The sequence below is a fragment of the Hoplias malabaricus genome, chromosome 2, assembly GCF_029633855.1.
Source record: "Hoplias malabaricus isolate fHopMal1 chromosome 2, fHopMal1.hap1, whole genome shotgun sequence".
Lineage (NCBI taxonomy): Eukaryota > Metazoa > Chordata > Actinopteri > Characiformes > Erythrinidae > Hoplias > Hoplias malabaricus.
In genome coordinates, this window is record NC_089801.1 from 71,079,429 (window position 1) to 71,106,192 (window position 26,764).

General features: G+C 41.8%; 1 protein-coding gene across 2 annotated transcripts in view; it reads right to left on the reverse strand.

The window, feature by feature from the left end:
* neurl1aa (neuralized E3 ubiquitin protein ligase 1Aa) overlaps positions 1–26,764 on the reverse strand; it is a 54,266-nt gene that overhangs the window by 7,631 nt on the left and 19,871 nt on the right. For both annotated transcript variants that reach the window (XR_010800516.1, XM_066662275.1), the window contains exon 4: positions 8,264–8,965. Coding sequence is in view for 1 of the 2 variants with exons in the window: in XM_066662275.1 (XP_066518372.1) it covers positions 8,264–8,965 (702 nt within the window). In the remaining variant the exon portion in view is untranslated. The remainder of the gene's footprint in view (positions 1–8,263; positions 8,966–26,764) is intronic.

A 26,764-nucleotide genomic window follows, 5' to 3' on the forward strand; every position in this document is an offset into this window, starting at 1 on the left:
TAACACACCACGCTCCTCACAGACAATCACCCTGAGGAAACCCACGCAGACACAGGGAGAACACACCACACTACTCACAGACAGTCACCCGGAGTGGGACTCCAACCCACAACCTCCAGGTCCCTGGAGCTGTGACCGAGACACTACCTGCTGCACCACCGTGCCGCCCAATAATAAAACAATTATATATATATTATTATAATAATAATAATAATTTCAGTATTTTCTGCCAGCATCAGATATCTCGCAGGGTGGTGTCCCACAAGGACCTACATTATGTCCAATCAATCTGTGGTCCAAGCAAGTAAGTGTACGCTGCATGTGGACAGTCAGGCACATGTTTGCCAACTGCACATCCATCTAGCATCCTGATCCTTCGTTAAGCAGGAGACGGGGCTGAGGGTTATGTGGCACAGAGACTGATCCCCCATGAAATCCAGCATGCCATCATACCATTCCATCATTCCGCAAAGGCAGCTTTAATCCCCCACTCAGAGCCAACAGCAGCTGACCCTAGATTGCAGTGACCCGGTCCTTTCCACAACATCTCCAACAGTGTGGAACAGAACCAGAACACACAGGGCAGAAAATCAAACTCTGTATGTTTGATTCAATGTCATTGAATGCCAAGAAAATATGAATAACTGAATGTTGTGCACGACAAGAACGTCACCAAATGCAAACAAAAACAAAGCAGAATACATTACACAATTGTGATACATTATTTGTATGCACTTCCTGCAGAGGTTTTCCTTTTGTTTCGATGACCTGCATTTAAGAGACGATGCATTGTTTTGCCATGATGTCTAAAGGAAACTCCTAATCATGGCATGTCAACTTCAATGCCAACAGAGTCGTGCTGAGTCCAGAGCCTACCTGGAATCATTGGGCGCAAGGCAGGAATACACCCTGGAGGGGGCGCCAGTCCTTCACAGGGCAACACACACACTCACACATTCCCTCACACACTCACATAAACTTTTGAGTCTCCAATCCACCTACCAACGTGTGTTTTTGGACCGTAGGAGGAAACCGGAGCACCCGGAGGAAACCCACGCAGACACAGAGAAAACACACCACACTCCTCACAGACAGTCACCCGGAGGAAACCCACGCAGACACAGAGAGAACACACCACACTCCTCACAGACAGTCACCCGGAGGAAACCCACGCAGACACAGAGAGAACACACCACACTCCTCACAGACAGTCACCCAGAGGAAACCCACGCAGACACAGGGAGAACACACCAAACTCCTCACAGGCAGTCACCCGGAGAAAACCCACGCAGACACAGGGAGAACACACCACACTCCTCACAGGCAGTCACCCGGAGGAAACCCACGCAGACACAGAGAGAACACACCACACTCCTCACAGACAGTCACCCAGAGGAAACCCACGCAGACACAGAGAGAACACACCACACTCCTCACAGACAGTCACCCGGAGGAAACCCACGCAGACACAGGGAGAACACACCACACTCCTCACAGACAGTCACCCGGAGGAAACCCACGCAGACACAGAGAGAACACACCACACTCCTCACAGACAGTCACCCAGAGGAAACCCACGCAGACACAGAGAGAACACACCACACTCCTCACAGACAGTCACCCAGAGGAAACCCACGCAGACACAGGGAGAACACACCAAACTCCTCACAGGCAGTCACCCGGAGAAAACCCACGCAGACACAGGGAGAACACACCACACTCCTCACAGGCAGTCACCCGGAGGAAACCCACGCAGACACAGAGAGAACACACCACACTCCTCACAGACAGTCACCCAGAGGAAACCCACGCAGACACAGAGAGAACACACCACACTCCTCACAGACAGTCACCCAGAGGAAACCCACGCAGACACAGAGAGAACACACCACACTCCTCACAGACAGTCACCCGGAGGAAACCCACGCAGACACAGGGAGAACACACCACACTCCTCACAGACAGTCACCCAGAGGAAACCCACGCAGACACAGAGAGAACACACCACACTCCTCACACACAGTCACCCGAAGGAAACCCACGCAGACACAGGGAGAACACACCACACTCCTCACAGACAGTCACCCAGAGGAAACCCACGCAGACATAGGGCGACACACACTCACACCTACAGACACTTTTGAGTCGCCAATCCTCCTACCAACGTGTGTTTTTGGAGCGTGGGAGGTCCAATTTTTACCTCAGCCTAAAGTTAAGGAGCTTTGACAATATATTACAGAGAACAGGATGGATGTGTCCACTTCTTTATTGTGAAGGATATATGATGCAGGTCAACACCGCACGTAGTCTACTGTGTGCAACACTGTCGTGCCAGAAGATTTAATCTCTGTCTAAAGAATGCATGTGGAGGAGGAATTTCATTAAATACAACACTGACCGAGAGATCCTTATAGTTATAGACATGCATCACCCTCTCTCTCTCTCTCTCTCTCTCTCTCTCTAATGCAGGTGGTGCTAATATGTTAATATCATATTGAGATGCAGAAGGAGGCAGAGACATGGCCCAGGGGCTTGAATAGATGATGTCGTGTTTAAGTGGCAGCTTAGAATCGATGAGAGCATCTGTAACTTGCGTCATACGCTGCCCTTCAAGTTCATTAAAAACACAATGAGCAGCCTGATATGGGGTCAGTAAGTGCATGAAAGATTACGTGTGTTTCTTTGTTTTTGTGTGTGTTCTCTTACATTTTATATTCTTTTGGCTTAGTATTTGGTATTTCTTCAGTGCTCTTACAAATAGTTCCCAACGGAGCTTGGGGTTATGTTGTTGTTAACACTGACAGCAACTTTTTCCAGATGAGAAAGTTGCTGTGTATTTTATGTATTTTAATATAACAAGATTTTATCCTACGTCTGTTTTGATACGACTGTGACTTCTCCTCCAACTCTGACATTGCTGGTGTTTGTGGCAGCAATAAGGGGGAAAGAATGTCACATCCCTCCGCCGAGAAAGGAAGACGGACAGGGAGAAAGCACAGAGAGAGAAAGCAAAGAGAGAGGGAGAGTGATGGAGACAGTGGAGGGAGAGGACATGCTGGAGTGAGTGTGGGTGGTAGAAGTGTTGATTTGAGTGTGAAAGCTCTGTGACAGGATGCATAATACATCGCCTCTGATTAGCCTGTACTCCTCACCAGCCCCTCACCATCACTCCTGCTGTCAGCCTATCAGTACAAACATCAGTGACTTGTACTCCTCACAGCCTCTCATTTATGAAACAAGACTGGGTGGAAATTTGGTTCTAAATATTTAACTGCTTTCGGCTGAGATAATGAAAGCCAGGGCCACACACACACACACAAACACACACACTTACAGCCGCCCAGAGGAGACAGTCCATGTGTCCCGAGTTCAACTTTAGATAGGAATCGACAACACTGCGGAACATTTGTACACTGGGGTAATTATAAACTGGAATAATGCACTGCTTTATAATTACAACACTATAATGCTAAAATAGCACACAGTATATCCATTATAACTGTTTAGCCTTGCAGGCCACAAAATAGAGGCTGGTCCTAGTGAGTAAAATAAATAGTTTTTTTCTCAGATATTTACAGCAATAAATAAGAATAAATATTTGAAAATGGGTTGACTTTCTTTGTGTGTTCCCAGAGAAACGTGTAGAATCCTACAGCTACATAAATAGCTATTAGAATGATAGGAAAACTGTTACCGATACTGAAACTCACAGTATCAACTAGGAAGTGGAATAACTGTGTCATCGTCACCAACGTTGCATGCTAGTGGCACCTTGGATGAGGCGCTATATTGACACTACCGTTCATTAACACTGTAAACTCGACTTTAACACAGCAGATCAAAGAGATGCGGGTCATTCTGCATAGGACGAGCATTATTGGGATAAATCAAGGTTGGCAGATCAGTGCTGAGTATCCAACCACTCAAAAAAAACCTGATAAACTTCACTACAAATAGCGCAAAGCAGCTCTTACTCAAGGTATATCTCTACCATCTCCTGCATCTCTTTGCACAAGAGTGGTTAATATTTTTAGACGCTATTGTCTTTGGCAGGAAAGCAGAGGTGACACGACAAGGCTGGCTGACGTCGCTTTGTGGCTGCTTCGTAATTGCAGGCTGGTATAATAAGACAAGCGAGGCCGCCCATGTCTCGGGATATTACAGCTTTGATAAAGAAGCCTGCTACCCGCCAATAGGAGCTCAGCTTCCAGAACTGTGGCTGCTGCTTCTACTGGGATGTGCTCTGGGTTGAATGCTAACAGTGTAATTGAAAAACATGGGCTAACTGATCCGTTCTGGATCCAGACGGCTGAGTAATCTCTCTCCTATCCGCACCTGTACCGTGGAGAAGGATGGACAGTGACAAAAGCATGACACAGTGGAAACTGCATTCTCTCAGCAAAGGAAATAAATAAAAATGGTTTTCTTTACAGTGATCCTTCGTTTGTCGCAGGGGATGCGTTCCAAGACCACCCTCGAAAAACGAATTTCCGCGAAGTAGAGGAAAGATATTTTTTTATGTATTTAACGAGTATTTGGACTTTTAAACCCCTCCCTGTTACTGTTAACAACCCACCCTTTGCATTAAACAGTCATTCTCTAATGTTTTTCAGCTGGAACTACATGTGATATTCTACCAGTTTCTTTAATAGAGTCATTCCTAAGCTGTGATTTAGCGTCAGTAAATTTCACTCGGATGTGGACGTGAACAATACATGAACTGTACGTAAGAAACACTTGCAAATGATATATTTTGTCACCTACAGGCCTAGTATAATACATGTAAATAATAAAAAAGCCCCCTTGAAAAAACCCGTGAAGTAGTGAAGATGAACCGTGATGTAGCGAGGGATTACTGTATTCATAAAAGCACAGATTCTGCTTTGGTCAACTCCTAAAACTGATATATTCCAGTAATGGTGTGGTGTTGGGATGTGAGCAGATGGTAGCATCCTTACAGTTCTTTAGAATCGGCCTCAGATTGGGAGGCATTCCCTTCAAATTCAATATCACCCCATCTGTGTTTATTAGCTAGCTAACTATTAGCTAGCTGACACTGTTATTGTGGGGCTAACCTTATGTCTAAACCAAACCTATTCCACTACCAAGCTGACGACATGGCCGTAATCCGTTGTCCCTTTTAACTACTCTTACATTTGGTCATATATATATTGCTTGCACAGACCTTCCATCCAGAATAGACTTCCACCCTTACAGACTTGATCTGTAGAGCTGATGCTGGATGCTATTGCTACACTCAGCAATGCTGTGCCAGGAAAATATACCAATAAAGACTAAGCTACACTAATAAGTCAGTAATAAAATATCTATTGAAAACATTGCAGTAGGGCTAAAAAAACAGTATTATTTTGCTTCTATATTTTGATTGGTCCAAAGGGAGGTAAACAAATGCTGCACACGAGCCCCTCTTCATAGGACTCTAATGAGATGGATGGAGTCGACACGATGATGGGAGGGTGTTAAGGGGAGGAATATGTTCTGAGAAACACACACATGTACCCACGGAGAAAATGCAGGTCACATGATGCCCACATACCGTCCTGTCACATATCCTGTTATTAGCCCAGTTCTCTCTTTCTCTCTCTCTACCTGGGTCATTTGCCTTGACTATATATAACACCTTCATGAGTGTGAAACAAGGTGCGTGAACTGCAAACATAACATATTCAAGTGTGCTCTAGTCCTTAAAAGAGAGCTATGAATACCCAGATGATAGAGAACCAGGCATTCACTAGAACTGATTGTCTCTTCACAGACAGTCACCCGGAGGAAACCCACACAGACACAGAGAGAACACACCACACTCCTCACAGACAGTCACCCGGAGGAAACCCACACAGACACAGAGAGAACACACCAAACTCCTCACAGACAGTCACCCGGAGGAAACCCACACAGACACAGAGAGAACACACCAAACTCCTCACAGACAGTCACCCGGAGGAAACCCACACAGACACAGGGAGAACACTCCACACTCCTCACAGACAGTCACCCGGAGGAAACCCACACAGACACAGAGAGAACACACCAAACTCCTCATAGACAGTCACCCGGAGGAAACCCACACAGACACAGGGAGAACACTCCACACTCCTCACAGACAGTCACCCGGAGGAAACCCACACAGACACAGGGAGAACACACCACACTCCTCACAGACAGTCACCCGAAGGAAACCCACACAGACACAGGGAGAACACACCACACTCCTCACAGACAGTCACCCGGAGGAAACCCACACAGACACAGAGAGAACACACCAAACTCCTCATAGACAGTCACCAGGAGGAAACCCACACAGACACAGGGAGAACACTCCACACTCCTCACAGACAGTCACCCGGAGGAAACCCACACAGACACAGGGAGAACACACCACACTCCTCACAGACAGTCACCCGAAGGAAACCCACACAGACACAGGGAGAACACACCACACTCCTCACAAACAGTCACCCGGAGGAAACCCACACAGACACAGGGAGAACACACCACACTCCTCACAGACCTCACAGTCACCATGCTGCCCTCCTGTCTGTTACTATATTCTTTAATTCATAAAATAAAAAGCTCAATGCTCCTGTTAGTGGATGCACTGTGATAGTTCCTAGGGAAGCGTGTGCACACTTTCCAAATGCAGTTCAACTCACTATTTATTACCGTATTTTCCGCACTATAAGGCGCACCTAAAAAACTCAAATGATCTCAAAAGCCGACAGTGCGCCTTATAATCCGGTGCGCCTTATATATGGACCAATATTGAGCCAGGTCTCGCAACTACGGTAAGCAGCCGCCTACTTCATTTTCTTCCGCGCGCGGTGCATGCTGGATACATACCGGTATATATATTTCATTTCCATTTGTTTTTTATGTAAAGACCCCAAAATGGCTCCTATTAAGAGACACGCATATGACGCAGAGTTTAAACTCAAGGCGATCAGTCACGCAGAAGAACACGGGAATAGAGGAATAACTTAGTAAAGTGAGCTTTACGTGTTTATTTTGTGTGTTGTGTGATTTTAACGTTTGAGCAACGTTGAGTTATTGATATATTGTTATCGCTTTGCACTATTTTGGGTGTTACTATATTGTGATTATTATTATTATTGAATCGAGGAAAAGTCCCCCACTATGTGGGGTATATTAACATTGCACTACATGTTTTACCTTAAACTACGCTGGGTTGTAATCTATTAATAAAGTTGAACTGACCTATCTGACTGTTTTGTTGACATTCCCTTTAGCGCAGCTCCATCTAATTGATGCATAACGTAACCCCCAGCCTCTACTGTAGCGTCTATTGTATGCGCTTTATAATCCGGTGCGCCTTATATATGGACAAAGTTTTAAAATAGGTCATTCAATGAAGGTGCGCCTTATAGTGCGGAAAATACGGTACTGATTCATTTCATTTGAGAATCAAGAAATATGCAAACTATATACTTATTAATGTTAAGCTGCTGAAAATGGTAGCAACACAAAAAGTCTCTCTATGGATGTCATACAGACATCACATTCAGGAGTGATAGCTAGGTGAGGATAATTACTTTACACATAACCGATTATTCTGAAACTTTTTCAGACTGGTGGAGCAGACCCCCAGACCGTGTCTAGAGCTGGGCCTTAACAGAAAAAACAGGTATACACTGACACAGACGGACAGGACTGTTACAGATTTGTAGATAATCTGATGCACAGAATTGATCGAAAGGAGTCCTTAAGGTACATTAACTGCATCGCTCTAGAAACCAGAGTTAACCATAAGAAAGCTATGACTAAGTTGTGAATCTGTCTCACTCTTGTTTGTGTTTTTGAGTGCAATGTGTCAGAGCTAATCCAGATTTGATAGCGCACAAGTACAGGATGTTTGACCCCAAGGGAAGAGATAATCTCATAAGAGTTTTAACACAGATACATAAGTTTTCTTGTCTAAAATTGACTTAGCATTGATGTGGCTAATCCCTATTCAGCATGCAACAATAGAACAGATGGTGCTAAACATGCAGAAGATCTGTGGACGTATATAGAGCATGTGCAAATTAAAAACGGGTATCTTTTGAGGAACAAAGGACTACATTGATTTTTTTTTCTAATAAATGACAAATAAACATCCTTAAGACAAGAATAACAAGCGCTAAACAGTGCAATGTTATGGTGGTGGCTGTAAATACAATGCTTTACATTCTACATGTAATTAAGCTTTAAACATAGTTAACTTACTACCAGCATTGCAACCTACCCAGAATCCTCAGCTGTGTGACTGCGCCGTGCAGTCCGAAGAACATCCAGAGCGGACGCGAGTTATCGACACAGACCTGCATCCCTGCACTCGCTCCGTTATGGCTGAGGATCAACTCTCCGTCCTGTGTGACCAGAAAGCCCAGTATGTCTCCACTCTGCAGCACAGCGGGCACTCTGCACACTGCCCAGAACTCTTTTCGGTCCACCAGCGCCTCTGGGTTGTAAGGCAGGTCGCTGGGTCTCAGTGCTGAAGGGTCGCAGGACGTGACGCCGTAGGAGAGCGAGCCAGAGCGCGCCGGGCTGGACTTGGTCACTTTGATGAAGATGGTCTCGCTGGATCGTAAGGGCCGCTCTGTGAAAACAAGTGTGCGCTCCTCCCTCAGGCCAGCATGCTCGGACCGGGCCACCGTCTGCTCATCGAGAGTCTTGATGTGGGCACCGCGAAGCTGGTGGAAGCGCAGGTCACTCTCTAATGTTTGGGGAAGGTAAGAGGACTGTTGGGTGTTGAGGGAATTCTGGGGGATAGGGCAGGCAGCTGAAGCGGGGGGCAAACGGAGCCTGGCTTCGTCCTGCTGTAGGTTCAGGTCACACAGACTGACTGATAGTCTCGATGCATCGGCTTCTCTCCGCAGCGAAGAGGTGCCTCTGACCGTGGTGAAGGAGCGAGGACGGAGACAGTCTGGAGGGACGATTTCACTGTCTGAGAAAAGAAATGGGAGAATATATCTGTATACAAAACTCATTCCAATTTCATACCAGTAATGGCTAATTTCAGAAATTCTTGTGCAATTTCCAGACACTGAGAAAGCTGTATGAACCAATCATATTTCCTCTCAGGACATGTCAGATAACAGACAATAGTCAGGACCCCACTTGGCCACCACAGAGCAGGTATGATTTGGGTGGTGGATAATTGTCAGTGCTGGATGGTGATGGTGTGTTAGTGTGTGTTGCATTGGTATAAGTGGATCAGACACAGCAGTGCTGCTGGAACTTTTAAACACTGTGTCCACTCTGTTTAACATACCTACTTTGTGCTGTCCCTCCTCAGGTCCTAAATCGGGACACAGGATGCTGTTGGCTGCATATTTTTGTTTAGTGGACTATTCTCTGTTCAGCATTAACACTGAGGCATTTAAAAACTCCAGCAGCACTGCTGTGTCTGATCCACTTGCACCAGCACACAACACACATTAAGGGACGAAATATACTTCACGCAAGGACGCAAACGCACATGCCAACGCCTGGCCAACCCTCTGCAAAAGCACAGCCCTGCAGTACAAACTGTGAAGAATAAAACATGCAGTAATCAGTGGGATGACAGAGGACAAATCATAGCATCTGAAACAGGACAGGGTTAAACATGGCTACAGTAGAGGAGTGGAGTTTACCTGTGGCATGGGCGATAAAAGAAAAGACTCAACAGAAAGTGAAGTGTGTGGTCTCGCTCTTGGTGGAGGAACAAATACTGCAACTGACTCCAAAGAGCTGGTCTGCCATGACGGTTGACAACTTGACTCTTGCTGTAGCGCCCCCTGCAGCAACACTCGCGACCCATTTTTGAACACAACTATGCTTGAAACACTGTCTGCGTTCATGTCCTTGTGTGAAGCATGTTTGGGCCCTAACACACCACCATCACGATGTCAGTGTCAGTGCAGCACTGGCTGATCCACCACCCAAATGTTTCCTGCTCTGTGGTGGTCCTGAGCATTGAAAAACAGGGTGAAAGTGGGTAAATAAAGTATGCAGAGCAACAGACAATCTACAGTCTGTAGTTCTAGAACTATAAAGTGCTCCTGTATAGTGAATGAAACTGAGATAATGGACAGTGAGTTGAGGAAAAAAAAGGAGATGCCCATGTAAACAGGTGACTAGTGTAAATGTAGTTGTCGTTCATTATTTAATATGAAGTTTAATATGTGGTGGAAATGAATGAATCTGAAAGACAAGGCTGTTATATATGTTACATTATCAGTGTTATGGATGACCGTGTTTAAATGACCGTGCACCGTGTTTATGTGCTCATGTTGATGCTCGACTAAATACACTACACAGTCCTATTTTAAAACATTTGTGAAAGTGACCTAATGAATAGATGTTTTCCAAAATGGCTGCCAGAGAGTATCGCTTTACATTCTCTTCCTTTTATATCAGCTGCTGCTGAGAATAGTGTACTACTGTATTCAGTGTAACAGAGCCCGGTGTAGCATAGAGCCTCACATAACAACACTCTTTCCTACGCTCCTGAAATGCTAGTGTATCAAGTAGTAACACCGTTATTCATCATATGTACTAGCATGGATGCCTGGAGGTGTATTTGATAGCCTGACTGGATAGCGTTCTGTATTTAGCCTTCATCTGCACATTCAAGACTTTCGGACACCCGCCGAAAATAACAGCACTAAATGTAGACTGCTGCTCTTCATCGGCTAGCCTCAATTAGCGCCGTAGCCTAAGAGCGCGGCTGACAGTGACCCTGCCCAGCATCCTCCCACTTACAGACAAGCAGAAAGAAAGAAATGAATGAGGAGTGAGAGATAACTAAAGAAAGCAGGAGAGAGGCTACAACATGTAGGAAGATGAACACACCTAGCAGAAAATGAGAGATAAAAAGAGTGGTAGGGAAATGGATGACATGAGGGAAACAGATAGGAGACATGCTTTAGGCATGTCTTTAAGGAGTGTGCCCCCACCCCACCCCACCCCCACCATTCTTTATCAGCAGTGGCCCAGAAAGGCAATTGGTTTAGCTCTGACCACAGATAAACCCTCTTAGCCTCAATTACTCCCTGAGAGACAGACAGTGGCAAAGAGAACGAGAGTGAAGCCATACTTCCTACATGTTTATAAGATAATGATGGCTATACCTAGCTTAGCAAATGCAGCCTGGTTGGTTTTCCACTACAATGGCTCCCCCCTGAAATCCAGATGGTGATGTCACAAAACACTCTTTAATAGGAACCAATGGCTTTGGAAACCACAATTTTGACAGCGGTAACATTAAGTGTTGTTTACTTATTGTGTATTCGCTTTTTTTTAAGGAACCGAGCATGGCTCTGCTCTTCAGTTCAGACAGATCAGTGTAGTTATCTGTGTAGTGTTGCACTGTCCAGCTCTCTCTGTAAGACAGATAAAAATAAACGTGACTGCTACTTTGGCTTGGAGATTAAAAAAAAAAAAAGCTTAGTCTCGCTGGCCAATCTGCACTCTACAAAGTTTACAGTTAATGTTTAATACCTCCTCTGTTCACAAATTTACCTAATGTAAAAGCAAAACTCCTGAGTCAGACAGAGCATGTAAAATGCAGTGGAAAAGAGCCAAAAGTAAACTACGCCCACATAAAACACAGCTGACACCATAGCTGTAGCTTTTTCATGGATAACAGCTGAGATGCTACCTATGCTACCTTTCTTTGAAGCGTATTATCATCAACATTATGAAAAAAAATATGCATAGTACAACTGATGGGCCTCGAAAATAATAATCTGGAAAATGATTCAAAAATGATTATTCTTACATCTCACCATAATTAGATTCAATTTGTAAATTGAACATATACTTGTATAGTTTTTATAATAATTCACAATGCATTTCTGCAACTCTCTCTCTCTCTCTCTGCCTCTGCCAGGAGGGACAGTCTGTTTAGATAATCGTTGCATTTACATGTTGCTTGTTTAAGGAGATTATCTGGGCACAGACACAGACAATATGCCTGCTGCATGTTGTCTTAAATTTCTCCTGTCATTTAGGGTCAGGAGGGTGCTTTAATCAGAACGATCCACCTCATTCAGATACAGAGAGATGGCTTAATATAAGGCTTAGAAATGCAGTACTTTAAAAACTGTCCATTTGGCAGACGGGGCTTTGTATCCAAGTCCTATCTTTACAGTCTACTGCCAAATAACTCTCTGAACACATCTTTACCACACAAGTAGATTTCAGAACATAACAGACACTCACCCACCCACCCACACACACACACACACAAACATTGTGATATCCCTCCTATCCCACTCTCACGCAGACTAATCAGCACAGACTCCTCCTATATGTCAAGTAGCATTTAGCGCTAGTTGTTAGCGCTACAAAGAGAACCATGTGCCATTGATTGGGCAGACAGAATACAACCTAATTGCCCTAACTAATCTTTTAAAGAAAGAAAAATAACTGGAAGGTTGTTAAGTGTACTGGAAGGAGACGAGCATGGTAGCTGGTGTTAATTAGCCAAGCGTTAAGTGCTCCTAAGAAGAGCATGGGCATAGCCCTCAAGCACAAAGCAGCTACATGACTAGCACTGCAGCTTATTAAAGTTGGGCCTTTCAGCTTTAAACAGAACTCGAGAAAGAACTAGGCAGATATTTCTCTGATAACTGTGTTGTAGTCATTTTCTGGACGGAGAACAGAGACTAAGCCATTGTTAGATTAAAGAAATTAGAAAGATTATTTTTTCTGAAGAAGCAACCCACCCATACAGCCCCTTTCCCCATCTTGTTCTCAGTTCTTTAAACATACATCTACTGCAAAATTCAGAGACCCTCCTTGTGTGGACCCAGTTTCCAGCCAGTGACCACTGTATGATAGTTATTTATTCTCCATTGTCAGAAATGTATTTAAAAAGGTAGTAAGACTTGTGAGCTTTATTATGATTAGCCTAAATCATTAAGCTTTGTTTTAATTAATTAATTAATAAACTATACTTTTTAGTTTATTATTTTATTTATTACTACATGTAATTTTCCATTGTTGTTGAAGTGCACACTGGGTAGTGAGGTCAAATCAGTTGCTGCGGTGTCAAAAATTTTGCTGTGGACCTCTTGGGCTACTGTTTAGCCTTTTCGTGTTAGCCAGAATGCAGCATTTTATAAACGGCATAATGGCTAGTGTTTTTCTGAAAACTGTGCCTGTGTAATTGTGAAACACACCTACAGGCCACTGGTCCGTAGTTGATCTGTAGCTGGTGATTCGTCAGATGTGTCCATGTCCACTAAGTCTGTACCTTCACTGTCAGGGTCAGTTAACGAGGCAGAAGCAGCTGATGGTAAAGTTTGTCAGCTGAATGCCAGGAGAGAATCCAGTGCATGTTCATGTTACACTCACTCCATATTCTGGTTCTTTTGGACTTCTAACGTGGGGAATGTGTGGGGCCTACACTGAAAACTTACATCAGTCAAGTCTCTCAGCAGTTGTGGTCGACTGAATAAATTAAATGCACCCAGATTTAAGTGATGAGAGCAAAGTGGTGGAAGCTGCATTTGCCCACACGAGTTTTCCCAAAATGTTTTGCTGTATTTATCTTTGGGAAAGCCGTGAATAATAATATATTTTTTTATTTTCTTAGATTGGAAATGATATAAGACAGCAACACGATATGGTAGGACATTCAGAACTTCTAATCAACATAATTGTGTCAATATCAATTATATTTATTTTTAAACCGATTTTTTGTATTTATTCTGTTATGTCCCCACTGTTTGTTCATGACCTGTCCCTTTTACAACCACGCCACCAAGCTGTAGTCACATGATTCTGCCACATGGAGGCAACCTAGATGCTGAGGCAGACCAAGTGATTTGAGCAGCTAGTACCAAAGAAAAACACAGCGTCTCTGGTTTGAGCGTTCGGCGTTTTGACTTTGTGTTTGTGTTAAGACAACACCGAACAAAAAGAAATCAAATGTAAACACTGAGAAAAAACACTTTCAGTGACAAAAGCACAATCACACACCAAATATAACCAGTGCTCAAAAAACAAGAGAGGAACAAGCTCCCAGTGACATTAGAAAAATGACCCCAGCTTTAACACTGGAGCATATTTACAGCACAAAGCCTCGTCACTGAACAATGAGAGTCAAAAATAAAAAAACGAAATAATCATATTCATAATTCATTAATCGTAATCGTGGTAAAAAGTACAATTAATCGTGATATTGATTTGCGCTCATATCGCCCAGCTCTACGATATGGCATGAATTCCTTCAAGGTAACGTTCAACTGCTTTCAGGTTTAGAGCTGTGCAACATTTTGCATATTACCCAACAGTCATTGCGCATCTGAAATACCACCATCATGTTTGTTTTCCTATAATGAAGGTTCATTTTTGACACCTTTAACTTCGTGGCTAGTTAGCGTGCTAGTACTACTGATATATCCAGCATGCCTTTAGTCAGCTTAGGTCCTCTTTATCAACAGATAAGGGTTTTTTTTTGTCTCTTCCTTCATTCGGTATGACTAAGGGAAGGCAGATATGACATCAGCAGAACAGGCTGCTAGCACGTGGAATCAAGGCTAGGACTGTTACAGTAAAGCCTGGCTTTAAATTGGATTAGACCAAGCCAGGAGGCTCCACGCTGCCTTATCCTGCTGTGGACAAGCACAGAGAAGGAGAATCCAGTTAGGACAGATATGACTATGGAATTCAAGGAGATTGCAGAATAGAGGGAGGTTGGAAAGAAAAAAAAAAGAGGGATTAGAAAAACGGGATGACGAAGCTGTTAAATAAAGAACGAGGACGACGCTAGGATCAGAGGTGTTGACCTATTTAATATTAGTGGAAATGCACACAGCGATTATGTGGGTCAACATAGCCTACATTTCCAGTCTTCCTTTCTTTTCCCAGTCTTTCTCTCGCTCTCTCTTCCCATGTATTCTCTCCTAAAAGTCAAGAGGTTTTCTGCCTCTTCCTGTTCAGCTAATAGCTCCACTGATGAGCTTGAAGTGCACACCCACACACAAGCACATCTTTTATAGTCTGTTGCTTAACAATGACCTAAGAACTGTTCCAGCCAACACAGGCATATATAAACACGATGATTTAAACAGTTTACAGCTGGCAGCCACTGGCCATAGGCTACTTACACATCACAATGAGCGAGTGTGACATCACAGCGGCCTGCAATACAGAAAACAAGGTGTGGTTTTACTGCTATTGACACATACACCGTCTTAGTCATCCGCTGCCTCTCCATCAAACAAGATATCCAACTATGACCATTCATTATAGCCTCATTATAACCTCTTGGTGATCACTAAATTCAGATTTCCTTTCCTTCACCATATGACTGTGCTGTTACAGTGAAGGGTTAATATTCTTGATGAAATACATATATAAAGGTTTCACTCTTATCACTATGAAATTAATATGTGAACGTGAGTGTGAGGCCTTGGTAAGTCTGAGTGTGGATAAATCTGCATCTAATTTAACGAGAAGTAAATACAAAGATTAAAGCTGTTTCTTTGTTCTTCCCTGAGCTGTCTTTGTTCAGTTTTGGAGTGTGGAGCCAGAATGGACGGATGAAGGAGAGAGAGGGATGAGAGAAGAGGAGGGTGCCTATATCAAGACGAGTGTAACCGACGCCAGCTGCTGCCCCTCTAATTATCCCCGCACCTGCTCGGCCGCCAATCGCCCTCTTTCCCTTTGTCCCATTGGCTCTTTTCGCGCAAGGCCCACAAGAGCTGCGAGCTGATTGGCTGATGCCCGATTCTAATCTCCTTAAAAAAAAAAAGATGACTTCAAAAAGCCAAAGTGTTTTGCTGTTTTCTGAGGCGATATGAATCCAGCCTTGTTGGATTTGTTCAAATGACCGAAACGCTGCAACTGATGGGTAGCAGCTGCACACACAGACAGCAGCCACCTATTTTTAACGCTTTTCTTCTCTTTCTTTCTTTCTTTAAGAAAAGAAATGTTTAAAAAAAAAAAAAACACCCTAAACACATTTCAAGCATTTTTTTTAAAGCCAGGCCCCAGCACCTGTTGGGCTAAACACAAAAGCAGGCGGAAAATAAGCAGATGTGGGAGTTTGATAAACAAAAGAAGCACTCACTTAAATCACACGCTGCTTTGGCCGCCACTGAGAAAAATGGCCAAATATGGCAGTGCTGTGATGAAGCAGCTTTAGTTTGCTTTGGTTTTCTAGAATGAGACTAAAACGGGCCACAGCAGAGCTTCATTCTCCTTCCTTTTGCCCCTCTATTTTTTTCTCTCTCTCCTTTAAGCCTTTATGCATTCTCAGGATCTCCTCACAATAAAGCCATGCTTAAATTGAGAGAGAGAGAGAGAGAGAGAGAGAGAGAGAGAGGTGGAGAAAGGAAAAAAGCAAAACAAAAGCAAGGCAATAAAAAAATAGATTGATAATAGAAGGAGAAATAGAGGAAAATAAAAGAAAGATAAAAAATATTTAAAGCCGTGCCTTAATAGAAAGAGAGACCGAAGAGAGAAAGAAAGCTAAATGGGGCAAAGTAAAAAGAACAAATGAAAAACAATAAGAATAAAGAAAATGAGAAAAAAGAAAAGAGAAGGCATCTGCTCTGTCTTTCAGAAGGCAGTCACCAGCAAAGAGAGGAGGAGGAGGAGGAGGAGAGGAAAAACTCCAATGGCTGCATGATGCCGGCATGAAGTGGGCTTGTGTGGACGAGAAAGAGAAAACGGACAAAGGTTACTGGAGGTTTAAAGTGGAGCGTTGTTGGCTGATTGCCACTGCATCGCTTTTGAAATCTCCCTAGAAAGAGCAGCAGCCTCTGGGGCGACACATGGCCACAGCAATAAGACCTCAACAAATACTCTGTAAGGCACAATAGCCCCCTTCCCCTTAGGACATTCTGTGGCTCTCCCACATCTATCTAATTCCCACCCCCGACTTAGGTCTTCCCCGAATTCTGGGCCAGCCAAAAGAGCATACAAATCATATTTCTGCAGCTTTAAAATAATGACCTCATCATTTAAGACCTTCAAATAAAGCCTCGGCTTTAGAGCTTTATACCCAGTCAATATATCCCCATTCTCCACTAAAGCCTGCTCATTAAGCTAATCATTTATCAGGACGGGGCATGAATTCAATCTTGGCCTATTAGAGCTGGGCCCAACCTTCAATACCAACTCAAGGAACCGTAAAGAAACCCCTGAAAGCCTTTTGGCATTAGACAAGAACCGGGACGGTTAATTCTTCATGCGTGTGTCAACCCAGAGACAATGAAAATCCTGAAATAGGCCTCGGGTCTTGCGTTCTATAAAGTGTTGTTTGTCTTGTTTGTCTATGCGCACACACACACGAAAGAAACCACACCTTATCTCATCCTCAGAGTTCACGTATGGCCATCTAACCTTTGTCTTAAAGGGAAAGGGAGGAAAGGCAGAGATCTAAGTTTGGGTGAAGGAGCTGGAAGGACACTTAAAGACAGGAACGGGAAGGTGAAGTGTTATGGAACAGTCAACGCCGCTTCTTCCCGCCACCTTGAGACCTCTTCCTAGAACATGCTGCGAGAACGTGAAGCCCAAGGAGAGCAAAGCTTCTGGGGGAGGGGGGGGGTGGCACTCTTGCTGACACCTCTGTCGGCTTTGTTTTGCCAAACCTCTCTCACTTCAAAAGCAGCATGGATGGAACAGTCAAAACATTCTGTTCCGCTGAGATACCGAATCATACGGCATCTGCTGCTCTAATTTCCTAATTCATTCAGCCCTGGAGCTGCTGAGCTCCAAACAAATGCAATTTGCACTGTTAATGCTCGCAATGGCAGTGCGGAGACTGTTCTGAGCCCATGGCCACTCGCTCCAGTGGTTATTCTGTTTGGTCAGCTAGTGAAAATGGCCCGTATTTAATGTATTATTTTTGAGGGGGGTTCCGCTTCTAGTGAGGGACTCTCAATTAAGCTTATTAGACAGGAATGGTCCACTTCGGCCAAGCCAAACGTTCACGTTGATCAAATTCTTAAAAGAAGCCTGAACTCAACCACACTGAGAAGAAGCCAGCGCCAGCAAAAATGTGTACTGCCCTGGTGTTTGTATTTTTTTGTCTATCCAACGAAGCAATGCTAGTGAAAGTGCTAAAAGAGAAAACCTCGCCAGCTCCAGTCCTTTATTTCTTGCCTTTTAACATGGGACAATTTAGCCCTCCATTACAGTGAACTACTGAAAGCTCTTAACATTAACGAAGGGATCCCAAGAGATAAATGTATCAGCAGATAAATTATTAGCCAATTTCTCAACATGGTGTGTGTGAAAGCCTTGACGATTTTTTTCTGTGTTTGCCAGCTTCATTTGCTTAGCCCCGATTATCTGTCCACACTGACATCTTAACAACAGCTTTGTTGAATTACTGTAGTTTGGCAGGACTGGCTCATCAGTAAATCTTAGCTTGTCACCATTAGGACTGTAATTTCTCTACTACTATTTACTCTGTGTATTTTCCCAGGACAATGGACTTACTGAGAGAACAGAAGAAAGTAAATAAAGGGAAATGTCTACTTTTGTTTTAGATGTTGGGAGTATTTTAATTAGCCACATTAAATGACACTTGAAAGATCTTAACTTAAAGATGCATCAAGATGCACTGATTTTAAAAATCCATGTTTTTTTAACTCTCCCTTACATCTTAAAGTAGGTAATCCAATTTTATTTATTTTTTTCAAATGTCTCTGACTTTTCCACAGAACCTTATTGTATCACTAGTGCTCCACTAGTGGGGTGTTTAGGTATTGCAGGTGGGGCCCAAGGAATCTAAAGAAATTAGCACTTCTTTATTAATGCCTCTGTTTTGCCTATAAAGCTTACTCAGTAAAAAGCACCCACTCAAAATGGATTCATTAATAGCCCTTAAACATGATAAAAGAGCATTAGATGGGACCCCAGAAAAACATAGCTTGCCTGGAACTTAAATATGCTTTTATTCGCAAACTTTTATTTTGAAAATGTGCGTTTTGGTTGCGAGTCGGACACAGTGGGTCTTCTTTCAGTCGGTTAAGGCACCTGTTCAAATATAAGGCTGCTCCAATCACCAGCTTCACTGGCCTCCGATTCACCGTCAGAGTCTGGTTTACAACGTTAGTCAGTAACAAGGTCACAACAGATAACAATGACGGCTAATTACAGTTATAAAAGTGGCTTGTATATAACTGTTAGGAAAACAGAGGAAGATCTTAGAGTTAGTTAACGTTAATATTAGCTGTGTTCAGGTTGTGAGAAAGTGCTCTAAACATGCAGCAAGTTAATGTCAGTCTCTGACTGTGTCCTAAACTGCACAACTCTGAATAGTATAAAAAAACTATATATAGCAGTGTTTCTGTAGTGTGGTATGTAAAGGTCCATAGTGTGTTGTTTGGAACACAGCCTCACTCTCAAACGTTAATGTTAATCAAATGTTGTTCCACATAATTATAAATGCTGTATTTTACAGCTTTATCTACATAGGAATCAGCTTATATCTATCGAATATTTTGGGTATGGGGTGGGCTTTGAATCAGCAAATATGTCCCCCACCAATATCAAACTTAGCTCAAAAATTTGCTCATTTTTGAAATGACTGAAAATTGAGAAACTGAATACAGTTTAATTAGTAGCCAGTTGTTCTGTATTTTTGATGTTAACACTGATGTTAATCTGGTGTTACAATGTTAAGCTACTGATTTAGAGATAGAAGTTGATGTTGCTTAAATGGATTAGAAAATTGTAAACTTGCATGCGTCTTTTATTACCATTTTTTGGGGGGTGATATGGGACAGGTGGGGCACGGAAATTCCCTTTCGTCTGAGGTGGGAAATGATAGAAAAAGTTTGAGAACCACCGCTATAATCTATACCACTACACACCTGCTGTGAAAATAGTTCAGCATATCTTTAAAAATAACTCTGAAGTGGACCATTATTAAACCATTATCATGGTAAAATCTGAGACTTCAGCATACGATGTTCACGTTTAAAGTATCGTAATAAAATCAAATTGTTCTGAGGTCAGAAATTTAGACCCCTTGTAAGTGGTATTGTAAACTAGCCTATTAGCTGACAAGTGGTTTAAGCACCAACATGAACAAGGCTTTCAGCTCCACTCTGCCTGCTGCACCTGAATTACTTTGGTCTATATAGCAAACATGTGCAGCTATACCCAAATATGCCTCTTACGTACTAAGTAGGGCACATAACTCCAAAGGGAGGCTATTTGAAATCCCATATCAGAGGCTACACTTGAAGTGCTTGAAGCAAATATGTGTTTACATTATATAAGGTAAAAAGGTATTTGAACTCCTCAGAAAGCCTGCTGGAAAGGAAAAAGGATATGGACAAATTACTCCAAGTAGCGCATTTGAAAACAGAAAAACGTATATAATGACGGCGGTGAAACCTGGCCACACTTCTGTAAATGGGCACCTAGTTGTGTCGTGTCTGCCGACTCCAACTTACTGTTTTGTTACAGTGAGGACCATTGGAAATTGTAGGAAATGACCATCTTTTCGAACAGATATCTTAACAGAATGACAGTATTCAGCTTGGAAACTACAAAGAAAATTTAAAATAGAGTTGTAAACAGCATACATCAAGAACGATTGCTCTTATTTATAAATATTAAAAGTGCTTTCATATGCTTTGTTCGTTCACAGCATACTACTCAGCATGCCAACTAATTTTTGTTTGTTCTTATACTTTGCGTATGAGTTATAAAATATATGCTCCTGGAACTAGCTTAATAAATGTGCTGCTAGCTACAACATGTTTACTTGCTTTTAGCTTAAAACTCACAACCCATGTAGCCGTTTTTGTTCAAAACTCATCTTTGAATATGCAGCTAAAAGGATTTTTCAATCCTAAATAGAACAGCTTAAGAGCAGCTTTAACCACTGTCCAAAAAAAAGACAAACCTTTCTCCAGCTAGGCTTTTAATCACCAATGACAAAAAAAGTATGTGCCTGTGACAAGCTTGACAAGCAATGCTCTTTTAACACCTCTCACTGTGTTTTCTCTTTAGGAATTTTTGATATTTCTTGTCAAAGAAACAAGTTGACTAACCTTCTGGCTAGTTTCACTAAAGTCACTGTTTTGAGCTAGCACTAAAAAAAGTGTAGTTTTGTACTTTCTTACAGATCCTTATATAACATACATTCCCTCACAGAACTTAAATACAGCAATCACCACTAATCTTTTAAACAAAAAAGATTACCCAGTCTGTACATGAAAGCCCAGCAAGACCTCGGTGCATTTAGAGATGATGATGTTTGCTGAAAACTATTATATTTGCATTCTATGGTCCACTATTTGGTCTTAACGTTAAGAGGCTAGATTTAATCTCTGTTCACATAATTACACACCTGAAATCAGTTGTGGGAAAATAACAGGGCGCCACTCAAACCTAACCCTAAGGTGCTATTGATATGAAATTCTCACCAGATGTCGGTAACAATCCATCCAATCCACATATGCCATAGATGTCTATAAACTAAGTTATGTGTAATAATGAGTTCAAAAATCATTGAACACTTACTGAAATATATTAAATACTTTGTACAAAAGCTTTTGTTGGTGATGACAGCTTAAAGACGCGTCCTGTTTAGAGAAACTAGTCACATGCATTGCCCAGGTGTGATTTTGGCCCATTCTTCCACACAAACACTCTTCAAGTTCTGAAGGTTCTGTGGGCTCCTTCTATGAACTCAGACCTTAATTTCTTCCATAGATTTTCAATTGGAATCAGGTCACGTGATTGGCTGGGCCCCACACCATGATGTTGCCACCTCCAAACTTGGGGCGATATGCAGTGCCTTTTGACCTCCAAACATGGCGTGTATTATGCCATCCAAGTTCAGTTTTGGTCTCACCTGACCAGAATGTACTCTCCCAGCATTTCACAGGCTTGTCTAAATGTTGTTGAGCAAACTTTAAACACGCTTCAACATGATTTTTCCTCAGCAAAGAGTCTTGCGTGGTGAGCATGCTTAAAGGTCATGGCGGTTGAGCGCATTACTTATTGTTTTCTTTAAAAAAACAATAAGTAATGCAATAAGTAATGCACTTATTGGCTCTTAGACAACTCTTCTGATAATTCTTTTAACTCCTCTGTCTGAACTCTAGTGGGGAGCACCTGGTCATGGCCGGTTTATTGTGAAATGATGTTCTCTCCACTTCCGGATTATGGTCCAAACAGTGCTCACTGGAACTTTCGGTAGTTTAGAAATTCCTCGGTAACCAGTGCCATCAGTGTGTTTTGCAACAATAAGGTTGCGAAGGTCTTGAGAGAGCTCACTGGTTTTACCATCACCTTGGTATGGATTCACCTTTTCACAGGCCATCAGTTGAACCAGCTGATATTAATTTGCACCAAGTTGTAGTATTGCTGTCTAATTACTGATAGATTTCAGCTGATGTCATAATTTTCCATGGCATTTTGGACCTCTCATTCTTCATTTTTCAATAAACGTATTTTATGGACATTCTATGGGTTGATTTCTTTGCATGTGTGGATTGGAGGGGTTGTTGCCGACTTTTCATGTCAAATACCACCTTTAGAAATATATTTACACCAGAAAATTGGTGACGTGTTCAATAATTATTTCACCCACTGTATGCACTCACATTTAACGTTTTACTAGCAACACAGAGTGTACAAATACAAATGTTTTTCCATGACAGATAAATGCAGGAATAAAGTTTGCTTTCAGAAGGAGAAAAAGAGTCTCATTACCTTGCCCTAAACTGTGGAGTTTATCCGTCACTGTATCTGACTGTGCACCATGCTGCCATGTTAGACATCTGATAGTAATAACATCAAATAAACCTGTAGATTAAACTAAACAAATTGTAGGTGGAGGATTCTCTGTTGGCTTTGGTTGATGTTTTAAATCTAACTGTTTTGTCCACTGTTATAATGACATGGGATGATAGGAATTCCTTGCTGTGTTAGTGCATGCAGTATGATGGCTACATTTCTTAAAACAAAACAGGTTTGTTTCCCCTGAATGAAAAAGTGGAAAAAATAAAGAACACACTGTATCACTGGGTTTGGGAAAGATGTACACATAGTTGTTAAGTCTAAATAATTAATGACAGCCAAAGTGTACGGAAGCTTAAAAAAAGAATCTTGCTGAACAATATGAAACATCGAGGCTTAGGTTTGTAAATCTAGTGATGTGTAAACTTATAACCAAAGTTAAACCATTAAATATTTCATATATGTTCGATAACTGTGTTGACTTGTGTAGGAACCCAATTTATGATGAAAAAGTAATAATTCGTTTTGTACATCTGAGAATCTAGAATGTACAGAAAAATGTTCGCTGTCCTTGAGTACTTATACAGAATGGAGACAAGTTCAAGCAAAAGGAAAAACAAAACAAAAAAAATGAATAAGGTTTTAGGTTAAAAAAAATAGAACACCTTCAATGTGCACATTGATTTTCAACTCACTGGAACTGTACTGGAAGGATAGAACACATTCTTCCAAAATAAATTCTCTAAGTTTTGATGGTAGTGTTGCAAAACACTACCCACAACCTTGCCAAAGAAATGCCTCCCACAACCTCACACTTCAATGTAGATGTCATTCAGGCCTGTTCTCTTCTCCTGGTATATGCCCCTAGGTCACTTGTGAAGAATATGAAGGATGACTGACCAATAGTGTTTTTTTTCCACATCTCTGTTGACGTCTGCGCATATGTGCATTCATCTTTGCAGTGAGGGATTTGTGCACTGAAGCTCTTGTGCAATATTGGTCTCTGTGATGTTGACTGCATGCTGACATGATGGCATGTCTGATCTCTGACACCTGAGACCTCAGTTACCTGAGGAGAACTGCTTTTTCTTTCATATTTCATCAAGGCACAACCATGAAACTTACTGAATGCATTGCTAATGTTCTATTAATTACATTAAAATACAGAATTCGCATTAGTCACAGTTCCTACTGGAGCACTATCCAGTTGAGCAGTATTCATGACCGAACCCGATTCCATCTCTGTACGCTAATTTGATTCTAGATCCGTTGGTTATGGAGATACTAGTGATTCTCAAAGCCATCACTGGTATTACAACTGAAAAATATATTCGTGTACAGTGTAGAACAGTAGACACAATCCATGCTGTACTTGAGCTAAACCATCAGGGTTAAATAGCATTCTTTCTTGAGAAAGATTTATTTCAGGGCCTGCAAGAGTTAATTCAGTGCTGGTGATTTCATTGTGTAATACTTATTCTAGCCATGTTTCTAGGCTTGTGTCCAACTACAATTCTAAACTGAAGTTCTCACATCTGAAGCCACTCAGTGCTGCACATATGCAATCCAATGTGTGTATATGTGTGTCTGTATCTGAGTGACAGGGCTACGGAGTAGCCTCAGCCTCAGGTCTTTATTAAACAACATTCCTCCTTCTCTACGTGTCCATATGCCTCAAGGGACGACTTTGTTTCACTCCATTACCCTCCATGATCATAGTGCGGCTATACTGTGGAAGTCTAGTTTAAGACATGGATGTAGCACAGTGCTAAATCAAACTTTAGCAAAAAAAAATGCCTCTAGGATTGTTGAGTAATCACTACTCGAAGCTGAGAGGGCGTCGGGAAGCATCTCGGGTTTGTTTATGACTGGTTCTCGCTGCTATAATCGGCATAGGCCTGAAGTGAAGTGGAAGACAGCAACTGCACTTATGAAAGTGCAAGTGTTAGCGGTCATAAAGACAGGTATTACTGCGCGACTGTCTGCTACTGTTTCATTATTAACGGAAGGATCTTTAATGCAGGAAATGGAGATGTGGAAAATGCTAATTGCTTTCGACAATTATGTATCTATTCTAACTCAGTCAGGACCTGTTTTTTCAGAAAGCTGACTTTTTGTAGATGTATCTCTGTGTGCTTTTAAAGGCTTAAATGCTATTCGTGCAGAGCATAAAGCATTCAGGTAAAAAACAAAACACTACACACAAACACACATTAAAATGTATACAAATACACAAGCAAATTATTTGTGGTTTGCATATGCTTTAGACACACTAAGCGTACTGTTACGATGCAATACCAAGTTTGCGGAATGATGTAGATAAACTTCCACAAATCTATATAAAATGTATGTGTATAAAATGTATATAAAATAAAGCCTGGCTTTAAATTGGGCTTTTTAATATAGACCAACATGAACCTTCACAGGTCATAACTTGTCAGGGGAAATATTTAAACCTGTTAAAAGAACCCTGTCCGAATATTTATTTGGGTTCTCATCACAAAGGAAGGTTTCATCAAGTGCAGACTTTCATTTCATAACTGAGTTTCTTAACGCAGATTTATCACCGTGATAAAATGGAACAGAAATGTTGGATGATGGCAATAATGAAAAATGAATGTAAAGTGATCTATGGTTTATTGAGCCAGAAATACCATTCGTGTCAAGGCAAATTTACAACTGTAGTACTTTCCCAGGATAACCGTGGTTGTTGTTGTTTTTTTTCTTCCCACAATGACAAGCTCTGAAAGTGATTAAATAGAAGTGGTGTAACTGTCTCAAGCTACAGGTGCCTCTGAGCATAACTGAAAAATCCCTTTAACTCTTGGGGAAAAAGATGTGTTTGTTTAACATCAATCTGCCAACTGTCACAGCAAGTCAAACCTGTCCTGGTTGTGTGCGTTGTAAATGATGCACTGCAATAAGAGTACAGTACAAGAGGAAGCATAATTTACATCTACACACACACACATTTATACACAAACACATATAAAGGTTATTCAGGTGAGCAGAGTTAAGCTGATCCAGAGGAGCACTTGCATGTATGGGTATTTCTGTGGGAGTGTGGCTGGGAGTATGTTTATGTGAGTGTGTCTCAGACCTAGAAAAAGTGTAGGGGAATTTTGCCATGGACAAGCCCACAGCATAAAAAATGTTGATTCTTTTGATAAGAGTTCATGGGACTGAAAGCTATGTGGAAAATTACAGGGAATTGCAGATATTTGTACATAACAACATGCAGGTGGACAGCACTGACTCCAAAAACATAAAAAAAAAGATCACAATTTAGCCTTTGCCGTGTTTTAATTTTTGCAGTTTATTTCAAAGTACGTGAAGATATTGTCAAAAGAATAACATTTCCAAAATTAGTAACTTCACCGGAGGCTTTCTTAACCTTTTCAATGGAAGTCAATGTACATACGAGTTTATTCCTAGTCATTTTGGAGCATTTCTATTGGTCCATTCATCATGAAATGTACAATGTGAAGGACAGCTTTTGAGATCAACTCGTGTAGTAAACAAAAAAAATTGACAAAAATTGAGATAGATGTTTCTCTTTGCATTATCGGCGCACCTGCAAACTCGTACTGAGGCATCTGTTATGACACTGTGAGCCACTCTTTTCTTAAACTCTAAGCAGCTGTGCATACACCAGTGTTTAAATAAAATGAAGGGTAGCCTGATCATTCGAACTACCAATTCATCACTGCGACAAATAACTGAGAATGTAATATATTTTTAAAAAACTCAATTTTCTAAAATCAAGTAATTCATTTTAATTGAGTGGTAGCGGGCACCTATTAGCTATTTACATGTTGTCCTTATGTCAGTATTGTATAACATGCAGCCACTCTGGTTATTATACAACTAGTCGTACTAACCTAACATTATATGGTGCTTCAGGCTCTTCTGAGATAATTAATCCTGGATTTTGTAGTGAATACTGACCTGAAGGAGGAGAGAATGTTTGACTTGGTCCAGAGTACTAAAGGTACTACAGGGCCTTCTTCCCTCTATTGATAATACCGTATGA